Genomic DNA, 21939 nt, shown 5'->3' on the forward strand with positions numbered 1-21939 from the left:
TGTATTTGGTGTTTAGTTGGTGGGAAATGGCTGTATTCTTCCAAATGTTTAGATAAATTACCGGTATATCTAACATCTATTTTGAAATCTGAAAAATAAAATAAAAGTAAAAAGAAAAATAAGAACTTGATTAAGATTAGACACGGTGACCGCAAATCTCCAACCTAAGTTAAAGGAACAAAGTAGAGAAAATTTAGAGGGCCAAAAATGCTGCTGCCATGGCCAGGGGCGTCTCAGAAAAAGGTGCCAGAGACGGACCACCTCCTGCTCTCCACGCCTCTTCCTATTACCTCAGGATTGTCGATTGTTTGCAGGCTGAAAACCTGTGAAGAACAGGAAGGAGGAGGAGGGGAGAGGGAGGAGAAAGCAGCAACCAACACAAAGGTTCGCCAAGCGCAGGCACCAACACCAGACCACATGTCACCCCACCACCCCCCACCCCCCCACCCATCCAACCACCCTAAGAGTTTTAATAACAGGTCTACAAATTATTCACTACTCATGGATCAAGTTGGCATGACAATGTCTTGACTAGAACATTGTCGTTCCTTTTATGTGCCTAACAGCTAGATCAAATATCTGCAGAAGGAGCGCCAGGCACATAAGCCTTTAATTAGTGTTTTTCATTTGATTAACAAAGAAGAGAGGATTATGGTGGATGTATACAACTAGAGGAGATGTGCACTTTAAAATGTTTAATTACCACATAAGAACAAGGTCGAACGTTTTAGTGGCTGATTACACATATTGAGGGTGAATATTTCAAAATGGATCAGCCACACAATCAAACTACAGCACCCACCCCACGTCACTTGCATGTACAGACAGTTTGAACAAATTATTGAATGTCGGCGTCTCAAGTATCAGGGCATTAGTCTGCACCATTAAAGCTCTCAAATGCATGCTAGCATTTCTCAGACCTGTGAGGCTGAAAAGACCTGTGAGTGGAGCCGCAAACCCTGAAAAGTTTTCACTGAAGCTTCAACTGCCATCCCCAGAAAATGGAGCCACTTAGGAAGGACTGGGAAGGGTAGTTTCCAACTTAACATCCACTGACTTTACTCATCCACAAATCATAACCTCACCCAGATAGGTCACCATAATTTAGCCAAATGTACATTTTACAAGATTAAGTTTAAGATTAGCGCCACTCAACCTTTCAAAAACCGCATAAAATTGTTCAATGTGCTCAACCTATGTGTTTGGATTTAAAAAAAAAACATATTATACAAATATACTCCACAGCCAGGTACATGAGACAAAACCTGTGTTAAAGGTTGGAAAGTAGCAACAGTATTGTGCATGCCCAATGGCGTGACCATATCATGTCGACATAGTGGGAAGAAGAGGAGGATAACAGGCTTGGTAACCCCATTACCTTTGTGAAAATCATTGCAGAAGCAATCGCAACTGTCAGCTCACCTGCCAGAAAGTGCAGAGAACTCCACAGGGTACAATTGAGTTATGCAATGGCAGTGTCAAATGCAAACAGAAGAAGAAATTTATCAGGATTCACTGTTTAGGGATACTGTTTTACTGATGAAAAATCTCCTGCATTGCTATTGAGTTGAAGCACATGGGTGCAAGTTGGCACATCTGAAAAGAGAGACAGGTGAGATTTGATCAAATCATCCTCCCATTGTGCATCAATCAAATGGGCTTCAGTGGGATCAGCACTGGACAGCAACACCGAACCCTTTGTCTCATCAACTGACTCGGTGCTGCACCAACAGCAATACAGCTTAACTCTCTTCTTTAATGGTAGGAAGAGCGACAGATCCCCTCTTAAGGTATGGTCCCAGCATGTTAGCCTGACATACACCCCCCCAAGAAACGTAACTATGTTGTCACAATCATTGATTTCTCTTTGACAACATAAGGACCACTGCAGAGCTGAACCAGAAATGTATAAGGATAAATACAGTTTTGTCAGCCATTTAAAAACTTTTGCTTTGTCAAGTAATCTCTTAGGCCAAGTTTACATGTACCCAGTTTTTAAAATGTCCCTCTCTACATTAAAACATTTTTTTTTTTAATTAATTTACACTGACCCACATATACAGCAGATTCAGAGTTGCGATGAGCATGCCAAACCTGTAGGGGGCAGTGTAGCAAGAAGCATGGAGCCATGATAGCCAATCAGAATCCTGGAAAGAAAAACAGGATGTCACAAATTGTGATGTAAATATCCACCTATCCACCTTTAGACACAAACAGAAACACAGATTTTATCCAGATCTCCACTGTGGCTGGAGTTTTCAAGAATCATCGTATGTGGTGAGTCATTGCTGCATTTATGTGTAAATGCACGGCCCAAACACAAAGAAATATCACCGTTTTTTCAGGTGCATGTAAATGTGGCCTTAATTTTTGTTTGCTCATACACATATTCTTCCTAGCTAATGCACAAGCATGAGAAAGATGTTGCGGTTTCTCGTCTCCAACCACTTAGCCTACAGTAGTTTAACAGAACTTCGAAAGTGTTACATCAATTCTGCTGTACTGAAGCCCAGAGAGTCTCAAGTGACCTCAAGAGCTGCAGTAGAAAAGGAGATGAACCTCTTCATCTCAGTCTTTGTCAAACTCTAAACAATAATTTTGCAACATGGATTTCAATGTTTGGTGAAAGTGTTCGATTGCTCCTTGGATCTCTGGATAATATCTACCAGAGCAACAGTGAGTGAAGCTATCTGAGCAAAACTGTTGGACATACTGGACCTTTTGACATTTTGTCTCACTTTTGGCAAGCCATTATCACTACCACAGGGGCTATAGCTAATCTTTAGCATAGGAATGCCCTTCGGAAAGTGAGTGCACAACACATACGTAACTGTCAATAGGCCCCTATTGTCAATCCATGATCTATGATCGTCCTCTCAAACATTTCACCAACAACATGAATAGTATAGAGTGGATTCAGAGAAAAGTACTGATTATGTTTACCAGGTTTACCAGGAACCTGACAAACGGCACACATACTGTTTTAATCCTGGCCAAAAAAAATAAAACAACAACTCTTAAGACCCGGTTGGATGAGTTATTGAGCCCCTAAATGGCCAGTATAAGGATAATCATGTGTTAACCTAAGGGCCTTATGTGGATACATTCACACGATTACAACTTCCCCTGAAGCATGAGGCAGGGTTCACTTATGTACAAACATCCCATTTTTCAACCAGAAGACATTTTCTCAATTTCTCAAAACCAAAGCATCAAAAAGAGAAGCAAGAAATTAATCACATTCTTGCCCTCCAATATCATCTTCCCGCTTTCCAGCTGCTGGGAAAACTTTCTGCTCAAGAAATTATGGTAGGAGTCAATACTCTTGGGTGGGTGGGAAAATTGAGTGTGGCTGTCAGTTGGACCCAATTTTAGCTGCCCCATTGTTTTCCTCAGAGGACAGAATCTGTTTTTGCTTATTCATTATTGCAGGTATGACACTAACTGCCGAAAACCCCACTGCTGCTGTAAATCATCATAATGGTTTGAAAGGGGAACAACAGTCGACTCAGGATTTAGCAACACCTTAACCCCAACCAAATTATTACCCAAATATCGAAGGAAAGGAAAGGAGAGAACTCCCCCGGTTCAGGTGGGGTTCAGCATTTAACAAATATACTGTGAAGGGAGAGTTGCTCTTTTTGTTGAGGACAAAACAACTGTCACTGGTAGGAAATGGGTCTGTCCTTGACATCATTGCCCTTTTTACCATTCTTGACCTCAATATGTGTCCTCCCTGACACTGGAACAACAGAAGCCTTGGTCACGAGAGAACAGAAGGTAGCAGGGCCCACTTGGAACCTGGAAGACGGAGGGCCCCAGAGGACAAGGGGGTTGACAGATGAAAAGGGCAGTTGCACAGCAACAAGTGACATACAGTCCAGTGAGGCATCCACTGTAGCCTAAGGCGTGGAGGAACAGCCTGGGTTGTCGGTTTGGCCAATATCCATGAGAACAGTGAGCGTTCTTGACCTGGCGTATAGTAGGTAATGGAGGGCAGGCTGTGGGGCGGTGGCCTCCCAAATGTGTGTCTTGGGATAGCTGTCGCCCAAGATGTCGACCACACAGTGGAAGAGGCGCTGCAGCGGGTGGAGGATGAGAAGTTATTGTAGGAAACTGATGTACTGCCCGACACTGAGCGCGTTGTATCAGACCTTTTATTTTGAGGAATAATTACTTTTTTTTATGTAACCTTTTAAAGAAATTGAAGCTCTTTTGATTTTTTTAAACTACATTTTAGATATTCTTATCCTGTTTTGAAATATTTCATTCATTTTTAGAGAGTGCTATTTAGAGAGCCAACCTGCTGGCCACGTTGGCTCCAGGCTCCAGGCTCCAGGCTCCAGGAACAAGCTGCAGTACCCACACCTGCCACAGTGACCTGAAACATATCTATATGTCACCATCCCTCTTCTATATAAATATTTAGGAAATAATTTACATTTTGATGCACCCATAGAATGCAAATGTCATTGTTTTATCCAAATCTGCAGAAAAATGTGGACTCCTCTCTATCAACAGTGTTTCTCAGATTACAGCTTTTCAAAAAACCTAATTTCTGCTGTCTTTAGGATTCACGTTTCAAAATTCACTCACAAAATGCTTAAGGCTACATGCTAGCCACAAGGAAGCTAGTTCATGCCCAATATTATAACCAAAACAGGTCAAGCCCCAGTGAAAAAGCTAGAAACATCAGTTAATTTAGTTTAAACTGAAAGTAGAATCACACTCCATGCTGGAATTGACTCTCTGGCAGGTTGCCCAAGGGCCATGTGTTTGAAACCCTTGCTTTAGAGGATTTGTATTCATTATCATAATCTCTGGCTTTAGTTTGAATGAAATCGAGGAAAAATCATACCTTTTAGTATTTTCATCATGTTGCCTAATGTTAAAATGCCCGCCAACAATAACTTCCCCATCAACATTCTTACACATTCTCATTGATTTTATGGGCAAATGTGTGAAGACGAGATGATAAATGTGAGACACAAAAGCTGTTACACATCCACATGTCAAGATTGTCAGGCTGACTTTAGTAGGACGTAAACAGTACTTAAGTGCTTAAGTCCGACCTCCCAGGGCTCCTCAGTGTGGCTGCAGGCTTGTGTTTAAGTGTATCACACATAATGAAATGCTTTCACACTTAATGAATTGAAAACGTAAATAAAACTTTGTAGGTTGTTACAGCTGGCAGAAAATTTTATCATTTTTAATAGTATATGCTTAACTTTTATAGCCATTGTGTTTTCAGAAGTACTACAAGCCCTTTGGGATTCTTGGGTCTGCTGATAAAATACACGCAATTCACGTGGAAATGGGGTGAGAGGCCAACATTCCTTATGACAGAAGTGTTACATAGGGCACAACTGATAAAGAGCTTATCCACTGCTGCTTCTCGGTCCCATGATCATGAGGCATGGAGTGGAAATAATAAACCTCAAGATTCTTACCGCTACTTTAGTCCTTGGATTATAATTCGGAAGAGCTAATAGTGGAGGAATGTGATTAAAACAGTCCAAAAACAAAATATTACATGTACATATTGACTTCACCCACAGCTTCCCAGAAGAAATCCATGTAATTTAGAAGTACACAGTACAGACAACCCATTATCTCCACAGTAAAGCACAGAATAGCCTGAATTTTTCCAAATAAAATGTGTAAATATCTGGAAATCCTTAAAAAGGAATAATGAATTAAGACATTTTATAGGCTGGTGATGGTATTCATCCTTCTGATGGAAATGGTGTCCTCAGATGCATAATAATTTTCAGAATCTGTATTGCAAATTATGAGATTATCTGCTCATTTGATCTTTTCATAACATATGCTGTTTTCATTTTATGACCATAGAAGAACCCATTGGTAAAAAAAACCAGACATGGTTTCATGAAGTACCCTCATATGCACCATTGTGAACCATTTGACAATGTGGTAACAAACAAAAAGCATCCAGGCAAGTGTTTAATTACAACTGAACACATTTTGTCTCTGTTCTTGGACTACAGTTTGAAATTAAAGCCAGTTGGTGTACGGTGTCCAGTCACCCGGGAATACCGAGGGAAACGCAATGCATGAGAAGCTCACGGGTATTCAGTGATCTTTTAAGCTGCAGAGATGAGATGATAAAGAGATTCTCAGATTTGTCAACTTTTGTAGCTTTCATAATGTGGCAACGACAGTGAGAGATCTATTCAGTTGAATCCACAGCATTTTTCCAAGAGAGTCAGACTCTGAAAATGTGATTTAATGAACCAGGTGAGATGCATTGAGTTAAAGTTTCTCTATCAGCTCCCCAAAGTAATGTAATGTGGTTGCTCACCACATTAATAGTGTTAATGCATATATGTATTATTATTATTTCACATATATTTAAAGTAACATCAAACTCTGTTTCATAGACACAACAAAAATTGATACCAAAAAAAGTTAGTTGACAGTGGTTGCAGTAACAACACAAACATTGTAAGATATAAGTAATAAGATGCTTGAATACGTAAAAGTGAGGTAATGTTAGGGTACTCCGTGTCCTAAAACTCTTAGTTGAAACCAAAGAAAACATCTGGAGGATTGTATTTGGAACCTTCTTGAAATAACATTAAAACCCAATGGCTTGCTATGTGTTTAAGCCTGACCAGTTATTGGATGGATGGATGGATGGATGGAATCAACACACTTGACAGTGTTTAATAGTTCATTTGAATTTTGCTTGCCCACATAGTTTTACATCACTCTCTCTCACTGTGAGGACATCCCTGGTTTGAATACAGGCTCAGTGCCTTTCTGTTCAGAGACAGCACGTTCTGCATGTTCACTCTGTGCACATGTGGGTTTGCTGTGGGTGGATTGGCTTCCTATCACAACTCAAAAACATGTGCTGGAGATATTGAAATTGTGCTCCTGAGCTCTCCTTAGGTGTCACGTGCCTATTTTCTCCACCTTTATTTCCAAAGAAACTTCTGAAAAGAAGGCTGAAGTTTTAGTACAACTTTTGAATGTCTACATGATTGTGCAATTTGGGTTAGCAGCATGACCTTTTGGAAAATATATGTATGTTGATGTAAGCAAAATCTACTTCATTCTTTTTTCTTTTTTTTTTTTGCTGAAGATGGGATAATCTCATCATTTTAATTTCACTTGACACTAGACAGCTGGAGTTTGCAATGATGCATTATAAAAATCTTTCTTCCAGTCATCTCAGCCTCCATTGAGTGGTTTGGGATGTTTCTCATCGTGCAACTCAAATACTTTGTCCCAGCAGGGGCTCGGCAAATTAAAAAAGTTATAAAGTTTGCTCCTCATATTTATCATTGATATGGGAGTTCAGGGTTGAGCTCTTTAATTATAAAAATTAAAATTTTTCCCTGCAGATGTGCTGCATGCATAAACCAAAACTATGTTGCTGCTCTGTACGCACATGCACACGCGCGCACACACACACACACACACACACACACACACACACACACACACACACACACACACACACACACACACACACACACACACACACACACACACTCTTATGCATGTATGCACATGTATGCATGAGTGTGGGATTACTTTGGGATTACCTCCGGTAAGCACACACTTTACTGTATGAACACACACACACACACACACACACACACACACACACACACACACACACACACACACACACACACACACACACACACACACACACACACACACACACACAGCAGGGTGTTGGGCAGCCACGTGGCTTATCGCTGCACAGCATGGCTCTATGGAGATGAAGACAACATCCTCACCCACACATCCTCCGACACCCATCTTCCCCACTGACAAGATGCAAAGAGTGGGGAGGACTCCATGAAAGATTTACCAGCAAACTGAGGTGGTCTCTCTTAGAAGCTGAGTGGAAGCCAGTGGTTAGAGAGGGAACGGAGGAAGGGGAACTCCATGGAGAATCCCTGAGTGTCTGAAGTGTGATTTTGTATTCAGAGAAGATATTTGCTATTCTGCTGCTCAGCACTGAGCAGTCTCACTGAGGTTTTCACCCTCTGTCACGCCCTGGATCCTGCAGATTGCGTCTCAATACAGTTTGACGGCTAATGGAAGGAGACACTTGCCGACTCCCCAACAGCAACCAATTACAAATTCCAACTTGACTGAGAGAAAGATTTAAAAGACCGTTACATGGACGTCAACTCAAAGTCACATGGAGGCATGTGGTTCAGGTTACTGAAATGAAGCTTGCAGTGGAATATAAGTACTGTACAACACACAATTTAAACTTGCTAGCTTCCAATGTTTTGAATTAAAATAACCCCAGGCAAGCTTTCACTGTGACCTGAGAGTCAGCCAATATCACTGATGGTATCTCGAAAATATTAATGAATTCAGTTTGCTGTGTACATTGCACCGCCTTCTAATTTAAGATTGGGATTCTTGGTGGAGTGTTGTATTTTTAACTTTCTTCTTTGTCTAATCAGTTATTCAAAAGATGAAGTTAGAGCAATCAGCACCAGAGTAAATCTTTTTGGATACACCTTTGTCAACAACTTGAGACAACATAAGAACTTTTTCCTCACTATTGTACGTTTCATTAACAGGAAGTAAAAAAAAAAATTAGAAACACTTTCATATCGGTAACCATGTAGTATTTAAGGGGACTATTTTTTTTGCCTCATATAAAATCACGAGTCGTCTTTGTGTCAAGAACATAGTGAACCCAACAGAAGAACAACACAAAGTAAAGTTCAAAAGACTTTGTTTCTCAACAAGGAGTCATAACTGAAGGATCCAAAAAGGGTCAATCAGAAGAGAGTCCAAAAATGATCAAACATCCAATCACTAGGATTCAAAACATGAGGAACAAACACAAAGAATGGCTGGATGTCTGAGTGCTGCACAGACGAGACGACCTGGCAAGAGGGAAGGAGGTTTTTATACTCAGGGGAATGAAGGGGGCTTTCTTCCTTTTTAGCTCACATCTCTCCTCCAAGGCTGCGTCTCGAAGTAGAAAATAAATCCTGCACAATGTAGTTTTGCATATTATTTGTAATGAATGTGTTATATGAGTTTCATATATCTAGGATACGTGCATATATATTTCGTATGATATCATATGGCTTTTTATTCTCGCGAAGATCATGTACGCCACGTGTAAGTTCCAGCTCGCTAATGACTCTATCAGTCATATTTGAATCATGTTTATAAAGTAATGTCGCTACTATATGTGGCCACCCACAGCTCATTAATATGTCGAAAGTTGCTCTTACATGATACACATTCACTCAAAGCGGTCAGCAGCGAAACGGCGTTATCCCGTTCCGACATCGGGACACTACAAAGTCTTTGCACCGTTACAAAGATATATTAGTCCTGAGCTATAAGTCAAACGTTCTCCATTTGTAATCCTGCAGTATTGTTTAAAGCAGTGTCTAAAGTCGGTACTATAGTTTCTAGCGTGATGGTATTGCTGGTATGCGTGTTGCAGGACTATTTTGTGAAACATATATATAATATAAATTTGAAATAATATGTAAAAGTACATTGTACAGGATTTATTTTCTCCTAAAAAAATCTGAAATCTTATCCGTGGACGAGTTGTCCTACGATCATTCTATCTCACCCGATCCAAAAATCCCTACTGCACAGTGTTAACACGTATTAACCGTAGCTACTAAGCATAAATGTGTTCATTACTTGTAGACCTCTCTACACTCCAGTCCAGCATATGTCTCCTTTCCCATCGTCATGTTCCTTTGGGTCTTCCTCCCTCTCTTCATCCAGGAGGCCTCTTCTTTCCATCATCTGGTCGGGAGGGGGCTTATCTGATGCCCTTTCCACATTTTTCAAACAAATGGTTCTTGTTAATGCTGTCTCTCTCACGCTCTGTCTTTCCTCTCCTGTATACTGAGTGTGAGTGTGTGTTGCACTATATTATTGTCACTTTGGTCATTTAATATCTTACCAAATTTATTTCTAGAAATATTCAAATTCTCAAAGTGGTGGACCTGCACTGTAACAAAATGCAAACTTATGTTTGATGCTTTATATATTTTTTAAATAAGCCCCCCCCCCCCCCCCCCTTTTTAGCGATTCTCTGTAAATGACATGTACAATTCTTCAACTTTAGTTAGTTCTTTGCTTATTCTTTCCCATTCATCATGATTTTGAAGGTTATGTCTCAACTCTAAATATCTATAAAAGTAAATTCAGTCCCTGTTTAAGCTGTTAAAATTTTCAAAATGTGTTCTTTATAAATTTCTGCTATATATATAGTCCATTGCTTGTCCATTTCTTAAGTCCTGCATCCATAGTGACAGTATAAAGTCTGGGTTTTTTGTTATTTTTAGCTCTACTGACAGACCTGGATACGTCTAATTTCTATTTATTATTGACCATATTTTCATTGTTTCTATAATCAAATCATTTCCAATTTTAATCTTCCTTTGCATTGACTTAATAGTATATAGTAATAATTCCAATGGTACCTAAGGACAGGCCCCTTGCTACATTTCACCCTGTTGAAGGCCTTCTGTACATCAAGACTAAGCATCATCGAGGTCTGAGATGTGTATTTTGAATTGGATATTATATTCAATATTCTCCTAATGTTGTTTCTTCCCTGTCTTTCAGGAATTAATCCAGTTTGGTCTACTTTTTATTAGTTTGTTTATGAGTTTTCTGCATTTGTTTTGCCATTATACCTGGAAATCATTGTAGAGTTGGCTCACTGGTCTATATGGTTCACATAAGGTTGGATCTTTTCCTTCTTTATACAAGACTGATACGATGGCTTCTGACCTTGACTTCGGTGGGTCTCCACGTGTTAAAGTATAATTAAATACTTTAGACAGTACAGGTCTTCACTCTTCTCTAAATCTCTTATTGAATTCTCCCATTTCTGCCTCATGAAGCCTGAGGACCCTTCTGCTTTAACTATTAAAAGGTTCATCTAATTTATCTCAATTTGTTTAGATCATTAAGTATGGACCTATCAGGTGTTCTTTTGTGTTCTATCTCATTCTTTAATGTTGTTCTCCAATTCTCTTTATTATTAGAATTATTATCATTATTATTTTCAGTCGGGCTTTCCTCCTTCTAGATTATATTTCTATTAGTTTCCTTGTATCACTGCTTTCCCTGCCTCCCATAGAATGAATGGTGTTTCTTCACCATTATCATTTATTTGGAAATATTCCTTTAGATGTTGTTTTATTTCTTTTACTAGGCTTTCACTCATCAGAATATACATTCATTCTCCAGTATTTGAAAAGGGGCATATACCTATATCAATGGTTAATGTGACAGAAGCATTTTCTATTCCACAGTTCAGTATTTCGTTATTATGGTATGCAGAAAAATCAGTCTTTGAATAAAAGCTCATCCACTCTTGGCTCTTTATTTATCTATTATTTACCTGTTTATAGACTAGCCTTCATTTTGCAGCACTCAGAATATCAGCCTTCTATTGGTACTCTTAAAATGTTAAATCCAGTATAAATCACCGTCCAAGGCACGCCCCCTGATTCGGGCAGTCGCTTCTCTGTTACACATCGCTCTCATACATTCACTGCTGCACTTGGTTCAATTCTGCACAAAAACACACTATGTGTCTTACATAGGAGGTCATGGTTAGGACACTATACAAGGAGTATTTCTCCACCCTGAGAATTTACCACGACTGCGTGGGTTCGGATGGCCTTGAACCAGTTTCTTATCACGTTTTTGCATGAACCGATAGGGGATCATAACCTGTTTTCTGTGGCATCTGTGCCAGACTCGACAAGAGGTAATAACCTGTTTGTTTTGTTTTTTGTTTTTTTATCTTACCACAATCACGCCGGATTCAGAGGAATTTAATGTTTATAACTTGAGAATTTACCAGAGCCATGCCGGACTCTGGACGGCCTCTAACCCGGTTTATTTAATAAAATACAACAAAATAAAATAAACATTGTGCCTAAACTTTCAAAACTCTCAAGATCAAACAAAACAATTCTAGTGAGTCTGCTTTATCACAGTCAATTTACTACATTCATAAGACAAACAAAAAGTTGATCAGAAGATTCTCACGGAGCAGATGCGTCTCTAAGTCCTGCCCCCCCGGATCTTTTGATGTCTATATTTGCAACTGTGAGATGTATTTCACCCCAATCTCACGCACGCACGCACGCACGCACGCACACACACACACACACACACACACACACACACACCCAAAACCCCTCTTTCTCCCTATTCTCTCAATGAGAGTGTGAGAAACTAGCTAAATATGGAATACAAATCTGGGCAGGATGTGATACAAAGGCCAGCTATGCATCCAACATGCAAGTTTGCACTGGAAAGTCGGTTGGAGGAGCCCAAAGAGGATTCTGTGCACAAGGGTCATGCTTGACATTACACAGGGGCTCAGGGGGCACAACATAACCTGTGACAATTTTTTTCACAAACTACAACTTGGGTCAGGAGCTTTGTGTCTTACTGCTCCAAAAAGGGAACACAGGAGTGCTCATGAGCACTCTGCACAAAAATGCTGAAATCAGCACAAGAGAGGACCAGAAACCAAGCATGATCCTGGATTACAATGCCAGTGAATATAGGTGTGTGTGTGTGAGTATGTGTGTGCATTTGTGTGTATAAATGTATAAGAGCATGTTGTGTGTGTCTTGTGATCAGCAAAAAGTCGTAGCTGTTATCATAGTAGAGTAATCATAGTCCACTCGTTTCTCGGCTGCTGCTGCTGCTGCTGGGGGGAAGAGGAAGAGGAAGAGGAAGAGGAAGAGCAAGAGGAAGAGGAAGAGGAAGAGGAAGAGGAAGAGGTGCCAGATCTGCAGGCCATCTGATGATATCAAGACAAGCATGACCTGTACAAAATGTGCAAAAGCCATTTGGACCAAGCACAGTGTGATGACATGCCACTCGTGTGCTGTACAGATAGACAGACAGACAGACAGACAGTTTTTTCATATTGTGGTTGCTTGTTATTTTTTTCATTTCTCGTTCACAAACAGTGCATTTATGTAAAACAAAATTTAAATGTTATGTTTGAATGTTATGTAAAACTATTGTGTTTTACCGGTTGGCCTTTCAAAAGTAATAAAGTAGTGAATTATTTAAAAAAAAGTTTGAACATGTATTTTTTTTATGAAATGCAAGTTAAATATCCTAATTTAACCATTACCTGTGAGCGGTAAGGGACACCATTGCACTAAATATTGATAGAATAGTTGGTAATGGAGTTAGTCATAAAATATTAACAATGCTTATTAGAATTTTGTTTTTTTTTGGACATCTTTTGGATAATTTAACATGCACAGGGTCAAATTGACCCTGGAACATCATTGCTGCTCCTGACAAATACATAACAGGAGGGTTCATGTTAAAACCATTTGATCTGCATTTTGTAGCCAATAATGAATTTTTGGAATACATGAGCAGAATTACATCCTGTAATGAGATGAAACAGAATACTCCTGGACTTCTAGTCCTTCTAAAAACGTGAACACACCAGAGACTCGTGTTCCTCGTGAGAGACCGTTGTACCAGGAAACTAGAAATCTGATCTGACTCTGCCACACCAATCATAAAATTAGCTTGGGCTGCATTGCGACCATAGTTATTCAGATATCCCACATAACGTTTCGCTGTGGCCACAGCAGGGATCCTGAGAGACATCGTGTCCAGGTCTCACAGTGGTCCAGCGCTCCAGTGACTGCGTGCACAGTTGCTCATTGGCTGCAGGGAACCAGAGCTCCCTTTTTCACAGTGACACCATCAATAGCAGGCTTACTTTCCCCTCCTCACGTTGTAAATGTGAACGCATGAACCACTGCCGATGTGCGTGAGCCTCAATATTTGTACATCAGCTGTTGCGTCGCGCAGCAAAGTTTGCGTCCCGTGTAAGCCCGCGATTAGGAGGCACCTGAGGAATTTGCGTCGCGGGCCAAGGTAGGAAGGTTCTGCCTCGTGAGCTCCCCGTGTCTGTGTGCGTGCTCTCATATCACTGACACCTCAATTAATTCTCCACGAGACAGACGTGCATTACGGGGCGCGCACGAGCAGCGACGAAACGCTCCCAATATGCACGCAGATAACCATCAAATGACAGCAGCCAGGCGCTGCGGAGTTTAAGCTCGCCCGGATCTTTTCTATCCACTCGGAGCTCTTCAGCTCGGGACGCGCACCGGACTGACGGACTGACTGACTGACTTGTTTCACGCGCGCAACTTGGACTCTTGTGTTTGCGTCGTGCAGCCGGTGACGCTCTTTGAAAAAATGAGGCTGGGAAGCATCGTTTTATTCGTGGCTCTTTGCTCTTTGACCGCTTATTATATTTACGAGCCCATTCCGGAGGAGATAGAGGAGAGATGGAAACTCATGCTGACCAACTCTTTCTTCAGGAGTCTGAGCCACCTGGTAAGTTTTCTCCACTAATAAGATGTAGATGCAAAAATTTTTACACGCCGAACACCGGCTTATATGTTAGAATAAAATACGCAGAATTGATTTTACTTCATTCATTCAGGTGTGGATTTCGGTGGCTAGTTACACGTTTATTGTTTTGTTTTTGCTGATGTAGATACACATGCTGGTTACACCAGATTATGTCAGATGATAATCCATGTGTTGTATAGTCCTGATAACCTGGTCTAATAATAGACCCTATTAAGGAAACCGGCCTCTGTTTATGACCGTTCGGCGCCCGTGGTTTACTGCAGCCTCTGTGCGTTAATGATTTCATGCTTGTTTTCGGGCTCATCAGTATACTGTCTCCTGTTGATTGATGCTTTCTACCTTTCTCAAATAAATGGCATGGACTCCCAATAAATTAACAAATAGTTGTGTTTGTAATATCATCTTTAGAGCGTTACCTGAATCTACAAATAGCATGTCCAACAACTCATGCCAACTCAGAAAAAGTGCAAGTTCAGTCTTCTGCCTCTTATAATTCATATTCAATCATATTTGTGATGCACAGATGGCAGTGGTATGTCTGAAGGCTTTTTTTCTTTATTGAAAATAATGTTACTGTCAAGGGTGCATCGGTGGTATTTGACCTAGCCTTTTTTTTTTTTTTTTTTTTAGTTATGCAGCAAAATCTGTGTACACAGTGAACAAATCATTATTAGTGAATGTTTCTAGATTGTATTGGCTTCTCCTTTTTTTCAAGCCACATTTTCAGAATGTTTGAAATTCCCAGTTTCTGCTCAGTGATTGTGATGATAAAGGAGAATTTTTACTACTTTCATGTGGTCACAATGAGAAAGTATCAGCTGATCAGCCTCATGCCAGCCACTGACTGCCTGCCTCAGCACACATAGTGGATTATCAGTCTGCCTGTAATATGTTATTAAGTTGAAACTCTTCAGTGGGACTGGTAATAAATCACAAGGCAACATTTGAGCAAGACCACAAAGTTAGACATCTGAAGGTCTTTCAAATCCACCAATCCTTCAGGTCAGTGAAGGTGATGTGGTTTGCAGTAGATTTATTGTACGTTGAGTGATTCTCCTTTCTGATGTAGCTATTTGTACACCTGACATCTGTGCATTTCTATTTCCAGGCAGACTTCAGCGAGCTACTGGAGCTGAAGGACTACATGGGGGTTATGTACCTCATTACGCTACTAGAAAAAGTAGCTCCTGTGTCTGATGAGCATGTCAAGGTGACAGAAGAGAGGTTTGATGGAGTGGAGGTGGTGCTGTACCAGCCTCAGCACCAGGAGAGCGACATAAATCTCAGGAGAGCTGTCATATACCTACACGGTGGAGGATGGTGTCTGGGGAGTTCCCGTAAGTTGATGGGTCGACTTGCCTTCTTTTTTATCGCTCTGAATTATGACTCGGACTTTTAAGGGTGGATAGAAAGATGAATGAATAGTTAATATATATTCCTGTCAGAGCAATCAGGAACTCACTCTGAAAATCTATTACTTTATTAATGTGACATATCGCATTGCAACGTCATGTCGACTCCTATTGACAGCTATTATGGCAGGGTCGTAAATAGAGGCTAAACCTGTGAAACTCAACATGCCCGGCTTTGATAGTTTCCTGAGCAAATAATGTGCCGTCTGCTGCAGCGGCGGGAATCCCAGAGGGTGGTACCTCTCGCTAATCCGACATGTAAAAACATGACACAGAGTTTGACATGCCTCATACTGTTCTTGCAATTTGTCGAACGGCTGAAATAATTACGGTATAATAAATCTCTCCAGGAAGTACCACTGTGGTGCTACCTTAAAAAAAAGACGATAATTAGGAATGGTTTTATGCGTCATTGTAATTGTATTATTTTGAAATGTATTTTTTCATTGCAGGGATGAGCCCATATGATCTCTTGGCCAGGAAGATTGTCACCGAGCTAGATGCAGTGGTTCTTTCTGTAGAGTAAGTAAATATTACCACACACACACACACACACACACACACACACACACACACACACACACACACACACACACACACACACACACACACACACACACACACACACACACACACACACACACACACACACACACACACACACACCACCTCTTTCCCCCTATCTATATCTCGGTCTCAGATTTCTCCTCTCACATGTCCCTGTCTTCTCTCATTAGTCACAGGCGCGGTTGAAGAGATGATGCAGTAGAATGAAGCGAACAGGTTTTCATTTGGGACTTGCCAGGCCTTTCCCTGTTGTTCTTTGGCACATCCGGCTCCAGCACTGTCTCTGAGTACTGTAGCTTTTGATAGTGCTGCCTTTAACCCATGTTTCTCTGTACAGATTTTTTCCAGATTTGAAGCCGCATTGCTGGGTTATTAAATCATTATATCATGTCTGTTCTTTGTGGCTATTGACAGACTGTGGGATTTGAAGGGTTTCCCCCTCATTTTTATTTGTCACAGTAGTTTGCTAAGAATGTACTTAAACATTTTAACCAATCACAGGCTCAGGGGAGGTATAACATTTGGAGTGTAGATTAAAACACTTTAAGAAGACACCTACAGGACATTGGTGAGTGCAAGACAAATGTGGACGATCTAATGAAGTCACAAAGCAGTTTTTTTTTTTTTTTTGGGCGGATGCAACTTAAAAAGAGCTGTGAACATTGCAAAAATCTAAATGATCTAATCTAATTAGATATATTAATTATGGAATCAAATGCCCTAAAAGATGTTGTGCAATTATAAGTAGTTAGATATATAAAAAAATAACGTAGCAGTCCATCAGTATAATTTGAATTGATGATTACATTTGCAATAGATAATTTTGAGTCATTTTTTTATCCAACTGTTTTTGATTCTGTAAAATGTAATCTTTTGGCTGTGTTGTCTTTGCAGAAACTGTAGTGAGCGTTCTTGAACTGTGGTTTCCAATGTTGCTCATCACCTGACATCTTCTGGAAAATTCCATTATCATATTTATTTTCCTGAACTTAAAATTTGGGATGTGCACATGACATTCAAAGCTTATGTTATTTATGTTTTGATGTTAATCTGCAGCTGCTCTGTTTTATCAGGTACCGTCTTGCCCCTGCCTATCACTTCCCGGTCCCTTATGAGGACGTCTATCGTGTGGTCAAACACTTCCTCCAGAAGGGGGTGCTGGCCCAGTTCTCTGTGGACCCTGAACGCATTGCTGTTTCTGGAGACAGTGCAGGAGGGAACCTGGCAGCGGCTGTGTCCCAGCAGGTAGAGGATCTAATTGCCTCTCAGTGCCTTTTATTTTCTGAGTATTAATCGAGACTTTGTGAACACTTTGCATGAGTAAAACTTAATGAGCCAGGATATAATAAAGAGTACTGTATTAGACTGCGCTGCAGGAGCTGTTTTTAAAAGGCCCCGTGTAACTAAATGTGCTTTTGTATTTCATCACCTGCTATGTACTTGGTCTTACTCATATTATCCAGTCATTCCAAACACATAATGGAGCATCCAAGGCAAACAATTTGCAAGGTGTTGTGGTTTTCAACGCTGCAAAAGACTTGCCATAACACATAAACATACTGTCCTGTAAATTTCTTATTTAGTAGCACACTGTATACTTAGGGAATGACTGTATAGCTAGTTTTGTGCAATAGGCCCTGCACGTCTTCTTTGTCAGACTATATAGCGCTAAAGCCATTGTGGGCCAATGCTGTATGAGTGCTACACCAGGGTCTTCTTGAGCCCCACGCACTCACTCGTAAAAATAATCAAGCTGAGCTGCTTGTTTTACAACATACAAGTACGGAATGTCTTCAGAGTACAGGTACTTACAAGCAGTCAAACACAACTCCAGAGGCACTGAAGCTCAGGGGATCGGATTACTGCTGGGTTTTAGGCACGTTAGTGAAGAGAGCCAGAGGAGTTATGAAACATTAATGTTTTTAATCTTGTAAGCAAGCATGACTGGTACATTTGGTCAAGCTTGGGGGGGGGGGGGGGGGTGTTCACAGGGGAGAACAAAAGACAAAGTCTCACCAAGTTTGTTGCAAACAAAGAAGAATTTATATGACAATGTTCATTTATCTATTGTGCTGTTGATCAATGCAAAATATTTTTGTATTTAAAAAGAAATGTCCTTGCTGATGGCAAATTTAACTGAATGTTTTGAATAAGGTACCTCCACATTTTAACTGATGGTTGGATTTTGTGTATCACAGTCTGCAGTTGAGGAAGGAGTAGAAGTTTTGTCTTCTCGGTGTTGATCTGATGAACTTATCATGAGACACACGACAGACAATAACACTTTTCTATTTGTCTTCACAGCTGTTGAAAGAGCCGGGACGGGACGTCCACTTAAAAGCCCAAGCACTCATTTACCCAGTACTACAGGCCTTGGACCTCAACACACCTTCCTATCAGCAGAATCAAGACATGCCTATCCTGCCCCGCACTCTCATGGTGCGCTTCTGGAGTGAGTACTTCACGAGTGACAAGGCCCTCTTCAGAGCCATGATGGCCAATACTCACAACAACCCAGAATCCTCCAGTCTGCTGAAGTTTGTCAACTGGAGCGCCTTCCTCCCTGAAACGTACCACAGAAAGTACAACTACAGCGCTCCAGCTGTGGTGCAGGGAGGTGAAGGGGAGGCGGGAGCGGTAGATGGACCGTTTCAGTCCTTTGCTGATCCGAGGGCGTCGCCACTGCTGGTCCCGGATTCGGCCTTGCGCTCTCTGCCCAAGGCCTACATTCTGACATGTGAGTATGATGTGCTGCGAGATGACGGGATCATGTACGTCACACGTCTCCGCGCGGCTGGCGTTGAGGTGACCCATGAACACTATGACACAGGATTTCACGGAGCGTTGATGTTCACAGTGTGGCCAACTGACTTTCTCATTGGACGCCAGTTGACATACAACTATATCAAATGGCTGAAGGAAAATTTGTGAAAAAAAACAACAACAAAAAAAAACTCTTTTCCCTGTTGATCAATGGTTATTCCAGTTTTTCCATTCAATGCACCCATTTTTGTTTGGGTGGGACCTTTTCCCACCTGGTGTTTAAAAGTTTGTGATGCGTTTCTTTCCCTGCAACTATGCTAATGTATGTACATATATTGATACATGTATAGGGCTTTTTTTGCACTCATGCATTTAGATGTAACTGGACTTAACAAAAAAAGACATAAGCACACAGCAGTGACAGTGTGTTTACCTCAACAATCACATGACCAGAGTTAACATCAGGCTGCAGACTGTCACCACATTTGTTTTTTTTTTTCCTGCTTAAAAGCTGGCCTGGTTTGGTGTGTCTTATTTTTGTTTTGCACCATATGAAACTGCTGTTTGATTTTATGGAAGCATGCAGTGGAACAATCTGAGTAATCCCATCAGGGGTTTTTACGGATCCAGGAACAGTTTTGGCCAAGCAGGAATTAAGTTTGACATGGGTGTGTTTGGCCAAAGTTAACATTGATCACTGAAACCTCACACTGAAACCTAAGGTTGTTTTGACGTGCTTATAAAACCATAACTCTGGTGTTATAACATCAAAGATGGGAAAATGGGCATTAAGCACAGTTATATTTTCTCCAGGACAGAGCAACTCCTTAATTGTATAACTCATAGATGTTTGTAAGTATAGTAAGTAGTCATCAACTTCTTCTTATTTTCCTTTGAAATCCACATTCCACATAAAAAAAAAGACTTTAAGTAACCTTAAGACCTTAAGTAAATGCCATACTGTAACAAACACAATTTATACCACACAGATATATATTCCTTCACGGACATTCATCATTGTGCACAGGTTTTATGCAGGTTTGATATAATGCTACTCATCTGTCACCTGCTTAAAAGACTTTAATTGGATTAAAATCTATTTTGCTGCAGAGGAAAACAACTCCAAAGATGCATACTTCTATCCTTCCGTCTTCTAAACTGCTTTATGTCCATGCATGTCCGCATTTGTCAAGATAGGAGGCGTCTGAATGCAACTGAAACAAGTCCATTGGACTTATGTTGAATGTGGAGTATGTTCAGCGTAGCGAGCCTGGTCAAGGCAACAGCATCTATAACCTAGTCTAAATGATCGGATTCCATTGCTTTGAGATACTGCTTTGTCAGGAGTCTGACTATGCTTTAAGGGAATTTACACCATGAGCAAGTCTCCAATCCACCACAGGAAAAACACAGAGACAGACGAGCGCCTTCACTCACACATAAAGGTAATTTAGAATCCATAAATGAATACCTAAAGGAAACCCATACATGCACAGGATAACCATACATACTCTAGAAGCTCTAGAATACTATACAAGCATATAGCCAGCATTTATTCAGCCCTATCTCCACAGAGCCCTGACCTTGATATATTTGAATCGTTGTGGATTTACACACAGAGACAGAAGCGTCTGAATCAAAATGCATGTCCAAAAAAACATTGTTAAGCAACCTCTGAGCAAGTTCATTAAAAGCATGCTGGTAAATAGCTGATGCTGCTTTGAAGACAAAGGGCGATCTCACCGTCCAATTTCTCTCCTACCAATTCACTTTTGCAATTTCTGATCCAGTCATGAAAATAAACTATTAATAGAGCCCTTTTTTGACATGGCTCCACCTGATTTTCCATCTCCACACCAGCTTGAAATGTTTGTACAACGCTGTACAAGTTTGAATGATGAGAATAATGGCTCATAACTGAGGGGAGCCTGTTAAAGGGGAATGTAATCTTTATTGACCACTGTAAGTTTTAGGGTTCTTACAGCAAAAGTTATATGAGACTGTATGTCTTCCCCCAAGCGTCACTTACAGTATATAGTGTTGAGTAAAGCAGCTTTTCATAAAATATCCCAGGAAATGTTTCCATTCGGGAATATATCTCATGATTAAAATGTCATTATTGTGACCCATATTCTTATTGATTCTAATAAGCTAGTGTGTCATTCACTGTCGATTGACCTTTTTGGAATGAATGGTCAATTGGCTACAACTCAAAGGCTGGTGTGAATTGAATGCTGTTGAAGAAACTGTTTTTGCAGTTTAAATTAGTGCAACTTGTGCTTTTCACACAGATTTTAGTCCTGCTCAAGTGTTTAGCTCCAACAATGTCCTGCAGTGTTTCATGGCATGTATCTTCCCTGAAGCTCCACAATCATGTGAGATGACTTTAAACAGTTTATTCATCACTTCTGTAATCCTCAGTCTGTCGGTGGTTTTCTGCTCACAGGATGGTTACTTAATGGAAAACATCTATGGAATGTAGTAACTGTTGAGCTGAAACAGTTACAAGTCTTTATTTAATGTCATTCAGTGCACTCTGTCTTTTTTTGAAAAAGTTTCTTATTTTTCCAAACAATGTATGTCACCATGACAAAATGTAACTTTTATGGATTTTGTTTTTTGCTAGCTTTCCAGAGACGCTTGGTTCCTTTGCTTAAACACTTACACATTCTCAATTGTTCATGCAAGCATTTGTATTTTTTGTCATGATATTCCTTTTTGAACAGTGTATGATTTACATCATTCTTAATTTTAATATCTGACA

The 21939-nt window shown here is 40.4% G+C and overlaps 1 protein-coding gene across 1 annotated transcript; it reads left to right on the forward strand.

Annotated features, from left to right (window-relative positions):
* Positions 1–14007: 14007 nt before the first annotated feature.
* On the forward strand, positions 14008–21939 carry aadac (arylacetamide deacetylase). The gene is made up of 5 exons (XM_080503560.1): positions 14008–14394; positions 15542–15770; positions 16298–16367; positions 17486–17657; positions 18717–21939. Exons 1-5 carry the CDS (start codon positions 14254–14256, stop codon positions 19341–19343), a joined length of 1239 nt encoding a protein of 412 aa, XP_080359686.1. The 5' UTR covers positions 14008–14253; the 3' UTR covers positions 19344–21939.

Source organism: Blennius ocellaris (genome assembly GCF_963422515.1).
Source record: "Blennius ocellaris genome assembly, chromosome: 2".
In the NCBI taxonomy this organism is placed as follows: domain Eukaryota; kingdom Metazoa; phylum Chordata; class Actinopteri; order Blenniiformes; family Blenniidae; genus Blennius; species Blennius ocellaris.